General features: G+C 38.5%; 1 protein-coding gene across 1 annotated transcript in view; it reads right to left on the bottom strand.

The window, feature by feature from the left end:
- The window catches only part of LOC104464745 (glutamate carboxypeptidase 2-like), a gene marked incomplete at its 3' end in the record, with an annotated part of 20499 nt that extends 2533 nt beyond the window's left edge, over window positions 1-17966 (bottom strand). Inside the window, exons 1-13 of the mRNA XM_010077564.1 lie at window positions 17926-17966; window positions 16308-16494; window positions 15424-15525; window positions 13412-13537; window positions 11288-11474; window positions 9754-9844; window positions 7521-7619; window positions 6327-6412; window positions 5201-5320; window positions 3752-3834; window positions 3400-3463; window positions 2782-2849; window positions 695-786 (exon numbers count right to left, since the gene is read on the bottom strand). Of these exons, the coding sequence (XP_010075866.1) occupies window positions 695-786; window positions 2782-2849; window positions 3400-3463; window positions 3752-3834; window positions 5201-5320; window positions 6327-6412; window positions 7521-7619; window positions 9754-9844; window positions 11288-11474; window positions 13412-13537; window positions 15424-15525; window positions 16308-16494; window positions 17926-17966 (1346 nt within the window). The remainder of the gene's footprint in view (window positions 1-694; window positions 787-2781; window positions 2850-3399; window positions 3464-3751; window positions 3835-5200; window positions 5321-6326; window positions 6413-7520; window positions 7620-9753; window positions 9845-11287; window positions 11475-13411; window positions 13538-15423; window positions 15526-16307; window positions 16495-17925) is intronic.
- Between the last annotated feature and the right edge of the window lie 752 nt (window positions 17967-18718).

Raw genomic sequence — 18718 nt, 5'->3', positions numbered from 1 at the left:
TACGCTCTTTCTGTCAACATACCATGAATTGCCTGTGACCCTACATTACATGCACCTCATCAGTTGCATTCTAGGAGAAGCAGAGTCATCATTTTCAGGGTCAGAGAAATCAAACTCTCAAGAGGAGAATTTAACTCACTGTCTTTAATCATTGAGAAGAACCAATGACCTTCCTCCTGCTGAGCTTCCACTACCCCAAGCTCTCAACTCAGAGAAATCATAACAGTACCAGCACGGTCCATGGAACAGAGTAAGTCTTTGAGATTTTATAGAGAAACCCTGGTAAATTTGAAGAACAATGTTGCAAAATCCTGCCAGGTGTGCTCCCCAGCCACACAAATTCAGATGCCTTGCAGGAGACTGGAAGCAAGTGCAAGGGAAAGCTGCTGTGTTAGCATCCTGTGTGCCTGCCACTGGCTTGTGCATACTACCCTTATTTGTCTAAATGTCTACAAACTACACAAACATTTTACTTGTCATACATAAAGCCTCCTGTTCATGCTGTAAAGGCAAGTTCACAAAACTATTTTACAATAATGTATCAGCTGCAATCAATAAAACTCTGAAATTTATACCAGCTGAGAATCACACTACTTCTTTTAGGTGCTCAGTTTTTCAAGTGGATATTTCTTTAAAACCCACACTCTACAAGTTATAAGTTCTGGTATGTAGTTTATTTTCTTTTGTCACTGACCTGGGAACCTCTTTATATTCTCTTGATGGATTTTTTTTATACCAGCTCTCATAAAGAGATTTTCCTTCAAACCCCTCATCAGGACTTGGTATCTAGGAAAAGTATATTGTAAAAAAAGACAAAGGGTACAATCTTAAATGTTACCAAGCAACAAATCTACAACCTGTCACCACAGAAAGCCTATGGCTTAGGGCAATGAGTAAGTCACAGTCTTAAGTCCCTCAACCTTCCTGCATTTCCATTTTAACATTTCAAATGCATAGCATTTTCCAGAGGAATAGTTTAGTTGCTAAAACCAGGTAATTTTAGGTGGAAGAAAACACAGGGAAAGAAGAACATTTCAAGTCAATATTTACATTCTGATATTTCTTTGAGATTTTCAGCCATTTAATTTAAATATTCAACACAAAAATCCCTCACAAAACAAACTTGTTGTCTCACTTTGCCAGGAAATTTCAGTTTTGTCTTGGCTTAATTCCAAACTGTTTCTACCTTGGTTTAGTTCACAAAAATTGTTTTCATGGATGCAGCAGAAACCTTAGAAGGGCAACGTGTAAAATACTTTGTGTTTATGGCATCACAGCTGCTACAGAGGTATACAAATCATGATCTTAAAGTTCATTCCTACCACTCTGACTACTTTCTAGATTACTGAGCAGGTTAAACACTGGGGGTATTTTTTCATCTTTCCTTTTTACTGGTGGGCTGCTGAGGTTTTATTATCTTTAATATATTAAAGATTATCAATATCTATTATATTATTAATACCTATATCTACTCTGTAAGAATTACTCCATAACAGGAATAAAAATAAAACGAATATATCAGTTTTTATGATCCTTGAAGCCAATTGTTCACAGACCAGCACTAATAGTGTTAATAATTTTTGCAACAGATTAACTTTGGATGGGATCACATAGGACCTGCTTTCTGATCAGCATTCTCTTCAGATATATTTGCTGCTAACAAGCTGTGTTTACATGTATTCATCAGCTTTTGTTGCTGCTTCCCAGCTCGAGGAAGGATTATGCAACCATGTTTACTGGTATTTAGGTCAACACTTTAACTTTGGGCTCTCAGTGCCCAAACTGAGATTCTACTGACCTGATTTTCTGACTGTTCTAAACACCTGCACTTAGCACAAGTTACCATGGGAACTGCAGGTAATCAGCTCTTCTGCAGTTCAGGACAGAAATATCTTTATCCAGGCACCTAATTTTAACACAGTTAAATTTTATTTGTTGTCTTTCAATTTCCAGAAAATTATTATAATGAATTACCACATTTCATTTACTTTTGTACTAGTCTAATGCCAGCTTCCAAGAGATAAAAAATTATCGACCCTGGAAAAGGCAGATGACTGAATATATGCAGCAGATGAAGACAGATATAGTAGGTACATAGAATAGATACAGCGGTTGATTGTACGCTATATATATATATGTATATAAAACACACACAAAGAAGACTAATTAAAAGTTCATGCTTTAACAGAGATGACCAGAAAACAACCCCAGAAATAAAAAGCCCTTAGTGCCAGCTTCTAAGACCCAGTCCCGAAGCAAGGAACACCTCACATCGATGATGGTGGGGCTCTTTCCTGAGAAAGGTCCCTACCTTTAAATTTCGTGTGCCACACAAATATGTGCGAGAGCATCATGGTCAGAGCACAATAACATTGACCAAACCTGTCATACCATGCTAAAAATAATACTGTAGCAATTTCTTCCCCTGCCTAAAGGGACTCAGCCTCCCACTACCATTGTCACACTAGTAGTTGGACTGGGCAGCCAGGCCTGTGCTTGTTTCTGAACTCTGGCCCATTACATTTTTTTATTCTTTTATTCTTAGAAGGAAAAATTTCACAGGAAGAGTGGAAAATCCCCTAATCCTGAATAGCTACTAATTTAAAGGTATAAACTTGAAATCCCTTTTCCGCTCCTGTGAAAAAGCTCCAGTTACTTGGCTACTGACTTGAAAGGGGTACCACAGTCAGAAAAGAAACATCTGACACCATATTTTATACAGAGAGGCCATCCAGTAAGTGAGCACTGAACATGCTGGCTAAAAATTTCAAGCAATATTACCTCTTTAGTCAGATTGTACACCAGTCTGTACATCAGTGGTGTGCAATCCACTCGCAGTGTGTAGTTTCCTGAAAAACAGGAAACACTATTTATTTGAGGAAGTAAGCTCTATCCAGGTGAAACTTCATGCCATTACTTGTTAATAAGAAAGGGAGTAGAGGTCTACACTCTCTACAAGTAACATGATGATTCTCCCTGTAAGAGAGTTATCCTGTGATCATGTCAGTGCATTTGTATTGGTTAAGATGAATCACAGCCCAGCTTTTGAAGCAACCTTAAGAGCTTTTCTGATGTCCCTATGTTTATTATGCACATTATAAGAGGAGAAACTGACTTTAAAGAGTTGCCATAGAACTGCTGACAAGGGTACACCGCTTCTTGTCCCTCCCCATGACTTTCCAAATAGCATAGCTACTGTAATGGACTTCTTCCCTGAAGCAACAGGAATATCTGAAGGATACGTTGATTCTGGATCACAGTTTCTTCTGATATCTACTCCCGAACTAATGCAACAAAATTATCATATTGAAGCTTTTATGGATCTCCAAGCCAAAATGCCTCCCAGTGACCTGTATATGCCATCACTCTTCCTGTAAAACACAAGTCAAAACTACGTACCTTCGATGGAGGAATCTGCATTGATATAAGCCACTCCCCGTGCTTGCAGTACTTTGGCATTTTCCTATGAGAAGGAAAAGAGAAAGAAAATGCTGATTAACTTTTTTTTTCCTCAAAACAATTTTCCCATCCACAGAAGTAACCGCTGTTTCAGGGAAAGACATCATATACTGCAAGGAGCCATACATATTCTTGGTAGTTCAAGAGAAAACTTAGGCGAGTGTGTGTGTGTGTGTAAGGAAGAGAGAGGTAGGGAGGGAAGAAATGTTGCTTTCTAGTACAGATTTCTCAAAGATCTGCCACTGTGCAAGTGACAAATTTGCAATTTTCTCTCTGAACACTATTGGTTTACCTCAGCCCACTCTGTTGATCCTAACAAGCCAAATTCCTCTGCATCCCAGCTTGCAAATATCACTGTTCTCCTTGGCCTCCATCCTGTAATAAAAGACCACGAAAACTGTATTAGAGAAATAAAGACTGCTTGCTACATGGTACCTAATGTGAAAACAAATGTAATTTTTTGGGAGCTCATCTTTTATCTTGATCTGCAGGAAAAGAGGTGTGTCTGAGAAACTTTAACCTCAACTTTTTCACTAACCTAATCTAGTAATGGTTTGCTAATTTTGTGGCAACCTCACTTCTACTTCAATATTGTGCCAAATAATGTATTCTTTTTCTTCTCTCAGCTTCAATTGCAATAACATTTTCTAAAATTCAAAACTCTGAACATGGAAAAATAACGTGCTTGTACACAAATTCTTGAAAGAAAGCTTTCCTACTATTTTTGCTCTGTTCAATTCAGTACACATTGTATACCAGTGTCTACTTTGACAGAAAAGTGTATGGCATGTTTTCATATCTGTGACTGAATTTCTTTGACCTGTCTCCCAAATGCTGAATTTCAAAACCTAAGGAATTCCCTGTAACTTTGACAGATCATCTTCAAAACAAAGATCTTTCACTTGATGTCCTGCCCTCGATTTAAACCCAGGACAAATGGAACAGGCTCTACTGCCCCACCTCTCTGTCTCTTCTCAAAGTCTTCCTGGAGTCTACTGGGACCTTTTCATTTTTTGCTCACTTTCTTTTTTACCTCCTTTTTTTTTTTCCCCAGCTTGCATTCCAAAGACGGTTTCCCCTGATATCCAGTAACTGGGAGGGAATGGAAAGAAAACGTTCTAAGTGTAATGGGTAGGCAAACAAAGCTCCTTTAGCACAGTATCTGAGTTACGTCAGAGCTTCTTTCCATGGGATGTCAGATAGGGTGATAACATTTGCTCTGACAGCAGCAGAAACTTGGTACAGTTGATATTTGTTTCTATTCTAACATAACTAGGCGTGATGTATTTTTAACCTCCTACTATGTTTGCACAGCTCACTCTCTGCATTATCTATTCTTGCTTTATCTATTCTTGGGTCTGTCTCTAAACTACGGTCAAGTGCTGAGAAGGCTCTTGATCTTGCCCTGATGAAGCCTTGATCAGTCCACGACTGTACCAATTTCTTAGGACCATTGAAACATCCAGTTTGGCCAGCCTTAAATACACAGTAATCAATTGTACCTCAATGTCATATTTATTTCAGTATCCCCCATTTGGTGTTTTGTTTTCCTTTAGGTAAGTACCTCACATATACCAAAGTTGTAACTGGAACTAAATAAAAGCTGAAGAGCAACGTGCTTATTCGAGAGATGAGTGAGATACACATGCTTAATTTTAAGCATGTGCTTAAATCCCAGAGAAATCAATGGGCACTGCTGAGAGCAGTCATTTTAGTGTACTTTATTCTTTCATTACATTACCTTTCCTTTTCAGTTTTCCAAAGCTCCTTACAATCTCGTGAACCACAGCTGCCCCACTCTGAGGATCAATGCCACCAAATACCCATGAGTCGCGGTGGCCTCCCAGGATGACATATCTGTCTAGAGAAATTAATTATGGAGGTTTACTTAGAAAAACCTTTTTTCCTGCCATAGAGCTGTTAATTGGAAGTAATTTCTAATTTTCCACATAGGTGTCAGGCAACAAAGCTTCATAGTTTATAATACACATCATAGGAAGCCAAAAGACATTTTAAATCTCCAAAGATATTTTTCCACATTTTCAGCCAGTGCTAAAGAATTTGTCAAACATAGTAACTTGATCCTGTAAGACTTAAAACCTCCTAAATTCCATAATGTTACTTCTATTATTAGAAATACTGCAGCTTTCCTCTGAAGACAGAAGCATCTTTCCACATTTCAATATAGTGTGTTTCATGGTAAAGCTGATCCACTAATTGTACTTGTACAGCATGCCAACTCACAACATTAAGGTGTGCTGAATGCACTATTTCTCTGAATATATACATATAGTCAATCATAAAAAGGGTTGTCTAAATCACGACAGAGATGTGATTAATAAGATCAAAGTCAAACTAGATCTCTGTGCTACTATAATGTGGTTAACAGTGCATTTCAGGCAACAGGGAAGTGCTGCAGTTGCAAGTTAGATGATGTTATCATCATCCTAGGGATGTCTATATATCTGGTTTCTTAGAGTGGAAAATTACACTGGTTACAAGAGACTGTAAGACAGCCAAAAAGTCAATAGCGGTGGATATAATGTCTTCAGATGGAATGCTAAATCCATTCCCACGTTAATAGGGAAGAATATCCACTTAAGAATATTCTTTCAATTGCAAAGTTACTTGCCTGAACACAAATGTTTCTGTCCTGGTTATGACTCCCCCGTGAAAATCAGCATTACAGTGAAAGTGCTGACATACCCTGAACCATATGAAAGCTGGTGCAATAAATATTTCAACACCAATGATCGTGTAGTACAATATTTCAGAGAAAACTGTATTCCTCATTTCTCCCTTGTAACTATGAAGTGCGTGTAGAGGTCACTGCACGCTCACATTACACTGAGGACGAATGATGTTACCTGGTTCCACTATGCCTCTGATGGTACCAATCACATTGTAAATCCTTGTTACCTCATTGTGGCTATGAACGTGCATCTTCACCTTTCTAGTGCATTGGGAAGAAAATACAAAGAGAAAATCCACCAGATTAGGTAACAAAACACCTTGACATCTTTCAAAAGTGTACAATATAAATTGTAAGGAAAGCATTTCAGCCACATTTACCCTTCATTAAACCAAAGTAAATCTGAAAATATTTCAGCGTAGTTTTTTCTGGATTTATACTTGTCCAATTGAGAACAGCATTTAGTCCTTGAAAGCTATGTACTGTTAGTGATGTCAGTAAGATTTATATGGTAACAGGCTCAAAACTCCAAATTCAAAGATTTTTTACTAGCAGCTAGTTTCTAAATTTGGAAAACTGAAAGAAAAATTAAGACCATCTAATGTTAAAAAGGTAAATAGTTCTAATCATTTAGAGGCTGGTACAAACTAGAACTGACTCCAGCACAGTCAAGACTGATGTGGCACCTCGGGCAGCAGAAAATCAGACAACCCGGGCTGCATCAAGCCACTTTGTTTATCTACAACACACTTGGAGGTACAGAAACCCAACCTCAAGGGTTGTCTGTGTATTTTTCAGAAAGAATTTTTCATGTGGTATGACTAAGACATAGAGAAAAGGTAAAACGAGTCATATGAATACAGTGTGATAGCTCAGCCAATATTGAAACACCTGGACTTCAGGCCTGAACTGTAATTACTAAATTATTTTTAAAAATCTGAAGCAATAAAACTTACATTGTAGTTAAAATTTTTTTTTTCCGGAAAACTTGACTTGCAGGTTAATATTGTTTAATATAAGGCAATAGGTAAGACCAGGAGCTGGACCCACATGAATTTAAAAATTACAACAAGCAAATTCAGTTCTCAAAAAAACAATGAGTCTCATCAAACAGTTTGTCAAAGGCTAGATGCTCTTCAAAAGAAACTGGTTCAAGACTAGCTGGAAACTAAAGTAATTTAGTCGTATCCAGCCAATCAAGATATAAATGTACTGAAGCTTTGCACTGAGCGCATTTCAGCCCAGGAAATGGTCACAGTCAAAGGAATGGTGCGCATAACCCCAGCTACTCTACCTCTGCTCATATGCTATTGATTTACCTGGTTTTCTCTGATCCCAAGCATGCTTTCCTTATGAAACCAAAACTGACCTTGTAGAATAATTTGTTGTGAAACCAGGACCAACGTTGTAAGATATATTCAGGTTTCCTTTCCAGCTACTATGCGGTGGTACATGTCCTCCCATATTACTATTACAAAAAAAAAAAAATTATCATTATTAGTTAGATACTTCTTACAGTAGCACTGAACAAAAATGAGGAACTAGGAACCACACTGTGTTAGGTCTCATGCACGCACAGACCACAGTGACGGTCTTTGACTTGGACAATTTATATGACAAGCTTCCACAGAAGAATAATCTGACTTTTTAGCTACATTAATACTAGTAAATTAACACAGAGGAATAGCCCCGGGCATTGAGATCAGGTTGGAATGGCCTACAGCTATCCTGGAGAACACTGCTGGCCTCCAAAGGTTTTGCATACAAACTGCCTCTTGGAAATGGTCTCTGGAACTTTCTACTGCCTTGAACTGCATTCGCATTTGAATCAGCAGAGGGTAACTTGGCCCATTCTAACAGTTTAACAGCACAGGCAGTTATCTTCCAGTGCCTGTCCCTGGACACTCTTTAATCCCGTAGCACAGAGTTGACGTGTTTCCAAGATGTCTAAAACTGGAGAAATACAATCAGTCAAAGTCACCTTTTCTTGTTCCGTTGTCAAAGGTGAGCTGTTATTTCTCAGTTAATACAACTGCAAATGCAGTAATTCAGTGGATTGCAATTGCCAATACTTATTCAGCCATTCTAAAAGATTTATATTTTTGACATGGGCTTGTGAGAAACATAAAAAACATATTAAAAAGTATGCTGGATGTTCTGGTTCTTATTAGGCAAAATATATTTATTGTAAACAAAAGCACGTCCTGTACTGTAAATGCGTCAATGTTTATTTTACCAAACACTTCAGCTTGTCTTCAAGTCCTCAGTATACTTTTTATATAAAAATATGATAGCAGGAATAACTAGAAGTTATGACTTCTCAAGACAAAAGGGAAAACAAGTACCCAGTATTTTTACACGACCTAGATTTCATTCATAATTATTAAAACCAAGTTCTAGAATTATTTACAACTTATTTACAAAAAGAGAAATATCTAGCTACACCATATTTTATATTAATCTGCTTTACCACTACTAGCTGGCAATAGAAAAAAGAGAGTTTTTAACCTATACCTTTATCAATATGAGCAGTTATCCTCATAACAGTGATGACCACAGAGTTTTAAAGAAAAGACAGTTTGGAGATACATTAGTACATAAAAGTTTTGGAGGAAAAACAGTAGAACATCAGGTATGCAAAGACACCAAAGACAGTAAAATTCGCCTCATATAAAAATAAATAGCTTCAATATTCCAGAGGAAAACCTGCATAGAGAACCAAGATAGAATATTTTATTTTCACTTGGTATTCCCACAGCTGCATAAGACATAGCAGAATGATTGCTCATGTGATTTAGATGTAAAATTCCGACACAAATGCACAACCAAGATGATGTTCATTTATTGCCCTAAACACTTATCTGTGGTACTGTTACCAACCCTGGTATTTTCTGCTCTGCATCTCTGCAATTGATGCAGGTGATTACTGCTACATTTTTAGGGGAATGATTCACTTGTCAACTCAATCACATCCTAGTTTTTTCAGATAACTTATTTGGTTTGTTAAGATAATTCTGAATTTTAACGCTGTCCTCTGGCAAGCTGGCAGCCTGTCTTCACATCACTTGCACATTTAGTAAGCCCACTCACTTACACTTGATGTCTACTAAATCTCCTATAACACAGAGCTCCCCCAGCATCCATGTATTATTTCACTAGCACTATTTTATGTTTATGCAACATAGTACACCTGATGAGAGAAAGCACATGTCTTCACTTAACAGAGGACAGTATAGACACTGTCCCATGAAACATGCATGGCAAGCATTTCTCTGGATAAATGAATGACTTTATTTGTGGTCTTTTTCACAAGACAGGTATCATGCCATCCTCAAAACTTTTTGCCTTTATTCAAACTGAGGGACTTCAGTATACTTGACCGATTATGATATATTACAAATGATCCTTTCCAGACCACTCTGCACATATACGTAGTAATAGATAACACGTTTATCTCCTACAGAGAACCTAACAAACACACTATTTCAACAGCCACAGTAGAAGCAAAGTGCAAAAGCCTTTTCCTTTTCTTTTCAAATACTCTCATAACTTTCAAAAAAGAGTCTGCTTAAAATTCCTCATGTCTCCCACGCACTTACCACAGTAATGACTCAGCATCATGATAGCCAATGGGATGAACTGGAATTTTTGGGAGACCTACACCACTGGCTTTGTCTAATCGGTAGGTGTATTCTGAAAGGGAAAGACAGACATTTTCATATTTACAACTCTCAGAAGGAATCTGCACAGTTCATAGCACAGCCCTAGCACTGGAGCCTGGGATAATCACTTCACTTTACTCAAAGTCAGGCTGACATTTCTTCAGTGATTTCATTCTTTAAGCTTTACCAACATGTTTTCAGAGAGACACTAATAAAAATTCTCCCATAGTGTCTGCAGTTATGCATTTAGAACTGGCTGTAAATTTTGCTAACTTTTTGCATTAAAATTTTTTCAGGTAGAAATATTTCTCTCCATGGGAAGGAGCTTCCAACTAAGCCAGAGAGAAAGAGCAAGAGCAAAGAAGCAACCTGTAGTCTGATGCTTGGAACATCAGCTGGGAACTAAAAAAAATTTGCCAGTTCATAAGAGGTGGAGGCAAGATCTTATACACTGAGCTACTGAATATTCTGTTTTGCTGTTTTTGTGAACAAAATGAAGTCTAGGTTTTGTTCTGACAGAGCTCAAATACAAACAATTTTTTTTTTTACAAGTGACAATCTTAATTTTCACAATGTGGACAAAACTTGATGTTTGCAACCCAGCAGATAAGGAACAGCTTCCTCCTCAATACAACATTCACAAGGACCCTTGTCAAGGGAAGCAGACAGAGGTTCATTATGAGATCACTGACTCTAGCATGAGGAACCAGAAATCTTCCTCATGGTCTGCTCCTGCCATGCTGCTGTTGTGAACACATCTCCTCCTCCAACACAAGCTGTGCTGGCTGAAGGCAACATTCCCCATCACTTAGGGACTGTTCTTTTTGAGGCGACTGTCTCCCTCAGATACGCTGGCTCAAGTGCTGGCATGAATGGTTCTTAATGCATTTCAGCCAAAATTGTCTGGGTTAGGTGCTAAATTAAACAGCTTAGGGAGAGCTCAAATAAGCAGCTGAGGAAGCCATGAGGTGAAGGTGATGAACCAGTGGGGTATGGTCATCTTCTCAGCAGCCTCAGCCAGGTGACATGAGTCCCAGCATGAAAGATCTCAGTACAGGCTTTTGTGGAGAGAAAGCAGCCCAAATCCTGTAGAAAAGAGAACTGTAAAAGCAAGGAAACCTGTGAGCTGTGCAGGTTGCCTCCTTGCTGACTTACTGATGAGAAACTGAAAGAAAAGACTAGGGCTTCAGCTGTCAAATCCTTGTGTCATGATCTCTGGGCTAACTTGGGTATTTACGTGAAGTTAGGAAGCCCAGCACTGCACTGTGTGGCTCCCTTAGCATCCCCTCACTTTCTTTCATGCACCATTTACAGAAGTAGCCTACTGACGCAAAGCCCAAAGCTGCCTCTTTTGAGCAACAGAAAGACCAAGAAATAACGGCATTTTTTTTCCAAGGGAAAGAACACCCCCATTACCTTCACCTCCTCTCCTGAAACCAGACCCTTAGAGCATGACTTCTCCAGTGTCACTCACCTTTCGCAGGATAACCTGGTGTCAGAGGATCCCCTGCTCCATTCAGGTTTAACACATTTCCACGCTGGGCTCCTCCGCCTGGAAGGTTCCAGCCATCTGGATAGGGATCTACTCCTGGGGCACAGTAGTCAGCAGGGTCAGAGTACAGAATCACTCCCTTGGCACCTGCCAATTCAGCATTCTTCACCTGCAAAGCACATCTCCAGTCCCTATCCAGTCCTTTACAGCTTGACACAAGAGTTCAGGAGGCAAAAGAAAGTATTATAAATTACAGTTGTTATTCCCCAGGGCCTTTTACAGTGCTTGGGCTAAGTAAAGGGCCTATAACTGTCTCATATCATGAAATTTCCTCAAAATATATATGCAGATATCAAGGTTCCATATGAAAGTAAGAGGTTTGCCATTGCTTTGAATTTTAGTTAGGACATAACTGCACAAACATGGAAAATATCCTTCACAGTATTACTACGTAACCTGAATTTGTATTCTGTCACCCAGATCAATACAGTCAACTGGCTACAGAAATGCACACATCATGGATGAAAAAAACTGTATCACAATGATTGCAACCTTATCTTTCAGTTGGTTATATATGTACCCTATTTACCTAAATGATCTCCTAACATATCTCAGGGGTCAGACTACACAGAAAGATTACTATCAGAGAGCTTGAAACTGTCTTTGGCTGTGAACAAGCCTAACTCCAAAGAGGCTTGTTCACTAGGCTTAGGCTTATTAAGGTAGAAGAACTGACCTACATGCAGTTTTGATTTTAAAAAGTATTGTCATGCAACTTTATCATTGTATAATCCTGGCTGGTGGAGAGTAAGACAGAGAAAATATATGTCATTCTGACATCCCAATCTATTTTGCCACTAGATAAGACAGTGACGTATAGTGACTGAGTGACAACTAATCCTCAGCAGTTTTAAATCTGGGTATTTTTATCCATCAATATCATGGGGTTTTTTAGGAAATGCAGTACTTGCCTTCATCCTCTATCCTATTCTTGCACACCATTAAGAAGTTGGAAAATGACAATACAGTTCTCCAGATTTTATACAGGCTACCGAGTTCTTCAGTATATACACAGTCATTAGATATACTACGGTAAGAATGAACATATCAAACCTTTGTGTCAACAAGGGCATGTAATTTCTAAACCACAGGACAACTGCACCTCTAAATATTAGAGATTACTCTGAGATGCTTGTATTTAATTTTAATAAAAGATTCATGGACAGCAGTACCTTCTTAAACCTTTATGTCTTTTCCATTCAGATACTAATTTTAAGAGTGGTAAACAATTTAGTGAAAATATTATCTGACCCAGAATATGAGTTACATGTCACTTTTCACTGGAAAAAATGGTATGTACATAAACTAGTGAGTTACCCACTTAAAAGCTCACAGAAGATTAGTCAACAGCGTATAACAAGAGTGGGCATTCCAGTAAGGAGATTAAGTGTTTGATACCCTTAGATAACTGAGAAATACATATTATAGCCCTGCACAAATTAGGGTCAAACTGATTTTTGTACAAGAGTCAAACACACTTAAAAGAGACTCTCTTCTTACATCCCTACTGAGGAAATAACTTGAGTATATGCCTGAAGCATGCACATGACTAGATACTTTCCTGTCAGGGCATGGAAATATACAAAAAACTGTAGTTTAAAAACATTTATATGATAGGGACATTGAATAAACAAATACAGAACTTCAAATAACCTCCATATAGTTATAGCCTCTGTCTGGTGTACAGGAACCATTATAAAGAAACCCTACAGGCATCTTAAAGCACAGCTGAACTAACAGCGAATAACAGTCTAGTTCAGAGTTAGAGCGTATTACCCAAAAATGTTAGTAGTATTTTGGAACAATTTACAGTATGCAAAAGAATATAAAAATACATAACATTTCCAACTTATTTACTTTTATCCTATAGAAGTATTACATACATATTAAATATATATTTTATATCTTCTACTAAAGAATCACCTTTGAACACACCTCTATGAAAACTCACCTATGCTAAAATCTCCAGGACACTTTAGGTAAGTGTCTCAGTCTCGAAATCAACTGAAGGACAACACAAGCAACACTTTTATACAAAGGCATTACCTTATTTCCTCTGAAGATCTTCCCATATCTGGCAATAACAATCTTTCCTGTACAGTTAATTCCCATTTCACGTTCTAGCTTAAAGAAGTCCTCAATGCGGCCGTAATTCACATACACTAACTCACCCTGAAAGAAAAAGGTAGAATTCAAAACAAGAATGTCAGTGAGCATGTCAAAAGGAGGATGTGATCTAGTAAGAGAAAAAGCTAGGAACAATAAGATCCAGGACTGGCTCTGGCATGAATTCTTTGATCATGAGACAATTAGGTAGTCAAGTAACTTCTAATGAATTTAGACTCCTGCCATCAAAAGTTGACAGATTTTGTCCTCTATGGAGACTGTTAAGATATGACTTCTAAATCAGAAACTTAAGAGTAAGCGCTCAGAATATGGCATTTACTTCTCTTTTTAGTCTGTTTAAGCTGTAGGCAGTCTTGGACAGCGGGAGGTATTTCGGACCCAGACACAACAGTAAGCAACAACTGTATTTTATGCAGTACCAAATGATGCTAATATCCTATGAAATTCTCAGGACTCAGTTCTTATTCAATACAGCAGAAGCTACAGGCAGTTGGCTGTCAAATAAATACACCCTGCACATGAATAACGTATTCTTCATGACTGAGTTTCAACCATGCTATTCAATACTTGGTGCATGAATCATCTTCCTTAATGTCAGCTACCTAAAAGTTGTGTGCACTAAGAAAGTCCTGTAGTGCACTCCACAGCCAATGAAGAGGTGGGAAGTTCTCTGAGAACTCACCCTTTCCAGGAGAATTCACCCCAAATCTGTTTTAAACACCTATTTTAGGAAGGAATAAATTTCCCTCTGAATATACTTCTCATTGATTATACCTCAAAGACTGTTTTAGAGTAAATGCCCATAAAAAGCCTCAAAAACTGGTTTAGGGAAAATGCCTACAATTTCAGACAACAACAATTAGGTGACAGGAAACTCATAGTGCATTTCTCCATATTACCAGACACAACCAGAGAGAGCGTCAATTTAATTTCAAAAAGGTATAAACTTATATCTCTTATACGGATGAAAATCGCTGAGTAGACATTCAGATGGACTCATGCAACAGCATACAGCATGTCCTGATAAGACTGTGGTACAGTCATTTTGACTCTACTAGTTTCATCAGTAATCTGCTCAAGCTGAAATTTCTTTTTAAATTATGCAAAAAATAAACTAAGGATAAATTACTGAAATAAAGGGGGCTGTATCTAAATAAGACAAAAAGTGTCACACCTAGTAAGATTCTGGTCTGCTCTGTTCAGAAGATTAGTCATAAACACAAGGATTGATCTTGGGGAGACTTTTCTGAATTTATGGAGTAGTTTTCCCTCTCAGTAAAATCAAGTGTAACTCTACTGAAGTCAAGACAGTTCTTCCAGTCTATTTAGATTAAGCAAAAGGGGAATTAGGTCCTTCATTTTAACAGAATTTCTTTAGAATATTTGGTACAGAAGACTTACATTTGTAAGATGTTTTATTTTTTATGACAAATATAAAAATGTTGATCTCAATAGTTTGTCTTACGTAACTGCAGAGCTGTAATTATAACAATTAATAACAACCTACCAGTTTCTTGTGTTCAGGGCAGATGGGAAACAATGGTGCATAGTCACAGAAATATCTGGAGAAGCTTATAGCAGCTGGCAACAGTTAAAAATTATTTTAATATCTTTAAGGAAAAGGTAAAATGAAAATCCAATTCTGACTCAAACTAGAGAAAAAAAATTAAAAATACATATATGATTGCTTAATTTGTACATTGCTCCATTGCAAAACTCCCAAGAACATGAGAGCTAGGGCATGTTTCCTACTGGTGAATGTCAGGTTTTGAAAAAATAAAGCCTAAGAGCCAGGGATTTCACATTATTTATTACCATTCTATGCTACGTTACACTACGTTATGGCATTCCATACTTTTACTAGATGTATTGCTATTTCTGTTTCAACTTTTATTTCTGCCTCTATTTCTTTTACTGTTCTACTATGTTACCTCAGGCATTCCTTGGGCTGAAAATGCACTGTAAGGTGGCACCACGTCTCTAACAGCCTCATATCCAGGAGGAGGAGGCTCAGATAATGATGTGTTGAAAATCTAGTGAGAAAGAAGGAAAGAAAAAAAGTAAAGCAGGCAATATGAAAAAGAAGTACTGTTTATTCAGGCAGATTTCACAAGTATTTGGAGTTTAAAGGGCCCTAGTTTTAGAACTCTAAATGAGGAGTGGGCAAAACTTTAGCAAGCACTGGACATCCTTTTCAATACGCAGGTTCAGTGTGTGATCTTGCAAATCCCACCTCCACTTTTCACACAGAATCCTGCTTAAATGAACACAGTCTCTAAAAATGGTCTCAGTACAGCACATAAGAGCAAGACAGATCATAATGGTAAAAAATGCTTGCATTCTGTTCATCCCTAGAGCATCTATGAGCACTGGAGTGGCTCTGTAATAAACTGATGTTACTTGTGATAGCACCTCACAAGGCCTAAGCTTCAAGAAACTGAGTTTAGCACAATTACCAATACTGTATAATGAATCCATACAAATAATGATGCTCACCCTCGTTGCTTTCCTCTTTCTAAAGAACAGAACAATTTTAAAATAATTGAATTATGTAAAATAATTCTCTTACATAATTCTCCTTTAATCCATGTATGTCAGCATGCTATATGAATCAGGGTAATTGTTGGTATTCCTAGCACATACATTAAGAAACAAAGACACAAAACATAAAAGCAAACTGGAACCCCTCACTTCCATGAGCTTTGGACCAGGCCCAACACCATCACCAGAGCAGAGGATAGCCTTCCCTCCCAATCTTCCCAGGTGGATAAAGGTGATTTTGTTCCCTGGTTGCAAAAACTGGTGGGTTTTGTACCTCACTTCCATGCTCATCAATTATTGAGATGTAGTTGGGCTTAGTGTCATCTGGATAAGAGAGCAAGACATCATAATGAAACAACTGAACAGAATCCAGACCAAACTCCTTCCACTCAGCTTGGATTTGCTGTGCCAGACGCAGATTCTCCTCTGTTCCTGCTAGGTGAGGAAGGCGTGTAAAATTGCTAGAGAAAAAGAAGCAATGAGTCAGCATCAGGTATTGCAGCTCATAATCAGAAGTCCTCTTAGCCTAGCTGGAAATAAACTCTCTAGAGATGACCAGATCTACCCAGGTTAAATAAGGACCCAGACCTCTCTGCCTCTGTTTTCACCAGTCTTATACATAAATTGAAGTAAAGGGTTTCAGTTTGTCCTGAGCTATCACAGGTGTTTGTATCTTCCTCACAGTGTGGCTTAGCAATCATAGCATAATGACATCATCTGTGGGGTCTTGTCCTTGCTTTACTCCTCGTCTTCTGGGTGATCTTAGGCCAATCACTCCTCTGCATAATAAGACTGACCTTCCTTGTGAGGTACTAAAAGAACTGAGTATAATTGTCTTTGTGAGTTCAATTTAGAAATGTGCATAATTAGTCTGATCCCTGCTTTTAATTAAATCGCTATTCCCATTGGATCCTGCTATTTAAATTATTTTTTGGCACAAATACTGATTTACCTAAAAGTCCATTCTGAGTGTGTCTTGCTGGCAAACAAGACAGTGAGTTCACAGTGGCTTACAAAAAAGGAAGAGGGCCACAAAAACGATCAGAGGGCTGGAATACCTCCTGTATGAGGACATGGTGAGAGAGTTGGGGTTGTTCAGCCTGGAGAAGAAAAGGCTCCAGGAAGACCTTATAGCAGCCTTCCAGTGCTGAAAGGGGGCTACAGGAGAGATGGGGAGGCACTCTTGATCAGGCAGTGCAGTGATAGGATGAGGGGTAATGGTTTTAAGCTGAAAGAGGGTAGATTTAGATTAGATACTAGGAAGAAATTTTTTCCTGTGATGGTGGTGAGGCACTGGAGCAGGTTGCCCAGAGAAGCTGTGAATGCCCCATCCCTGGAGGTGTTCAAGGCCAGGATGGATGAGGTTTTGAGCAACATGGTCTAGTGGGAGGTGTCCCTGCCCATGGCAGGGGGGTTGGAACTAGATGATCTTTAAGGTCCCTTCCAACCCAAACCATTCTATGATTCCATAACAGAAAAACTCAACAGCTTGTAACTTTGAAGTCAGGCAGTGTGAATAACAAAGAGCGAAAGATGTCATAAATAGTGAGCAACCCAATGTCTGAAAAAAAAATTGTCCAGACCATTGAGAAAGCCCAGTGGTGATATGAGCTGAAGAAATTCCCAGCTGAATGAGGCTGCCATCATGATTTCCTCATCCCGTCATATGACCATGCCATCAACATGCCACAGAAGCATGTGTCACACCAGCTGGTATTAATGAAGGAAATTGGATCTTCAATAAGGAAGGGTTACATCACAGTTCCCTGAAACACAGATAAAACCTACAACCAAGAACCTGCACACCATCATCTGTCTGGTGGCATCCTTGGGCTGGTACTCGCTTGGATTTTATTTTCTTTTTCTGATCGTTTAGTCTATACATTGCTTACTAAAGAAACTGCTTGATGTTTTCAGCTTTCATTTCAGCCATAAACACTGCCTTCATCTCCGCATGACTCACGGATGTCTTCTCCTCTGCAGGTTTTGCAAACCACCCTGTAGAACATACCAAAATACAAGAGTAACAACACCAGAGCAATATTCCCATGGCACACACCATTTCTCTTTGGTATGACCACAAGATTTGCACAGTATGCAAAGATTTGCACAGTGTGTTTTTATCTCAGCACAGACAAGCATCCACAACCTAATGCAGCCTGCATGGTTATGGCAGTGGCAGTCCCCCCCATATTAAGAGGACTTATTTAACTAGGTAGATATTGAGGGGAATAAAATACTATATTATATTTATTCATTACAGTTATTTTATTGTAAATGCTAAGGAGACTTATCTTCCTTTAGCATCAAAACATCATGCTGCCAGTCATGTCAGTAGTATCAGTCACCTCAGTAATAAGGCAGCAGCTTAACAAAAAAAGCACAGAACCACAGACACCCTTTCTAAGGAACAGATGTCTTGCAACTCCTTTCTCATACTCTGGTCTGTCTGGCTCTTATTCTGGAATCCTTCCCTTACTTTGCAGGCATTGCGAGAATAAGTGATGAGAGGAACACCTGGCTAGAAAAACAAGTGTCTCTGACATCTGTTTTTATTTTTAAATCAGAGGCTGGACAAGTTCAGTGCAAACGCAGCAGCAGTTACATGGGTACTGCAAATGAGCAAACCGGTGGGGCTACCTGCAGAGAATGGCTAACAAGCTGGCACCAGCAAGGCACTGGTCA

The sequence above is a fragment of the Pterocles gutturalis genome, unplaced genomic scaffold, assembly GCF_000699245.1.
Source record: "Pterocles gutturalis isolate BGI_N339 unplaced genomic scaffold, ASM69924v1 scaffold1803, whole genome shotgun sequence".
NCBI classification, from domain to species: Eukaryota; Metazoa; Chordata; class Aves; order Pterocliformes; family Pteroclidae; genus Pterocles; species Pterocles gutturalis.
This window is presented reverse-complemented; position numbering and strand designations above follow the sequence as displayed.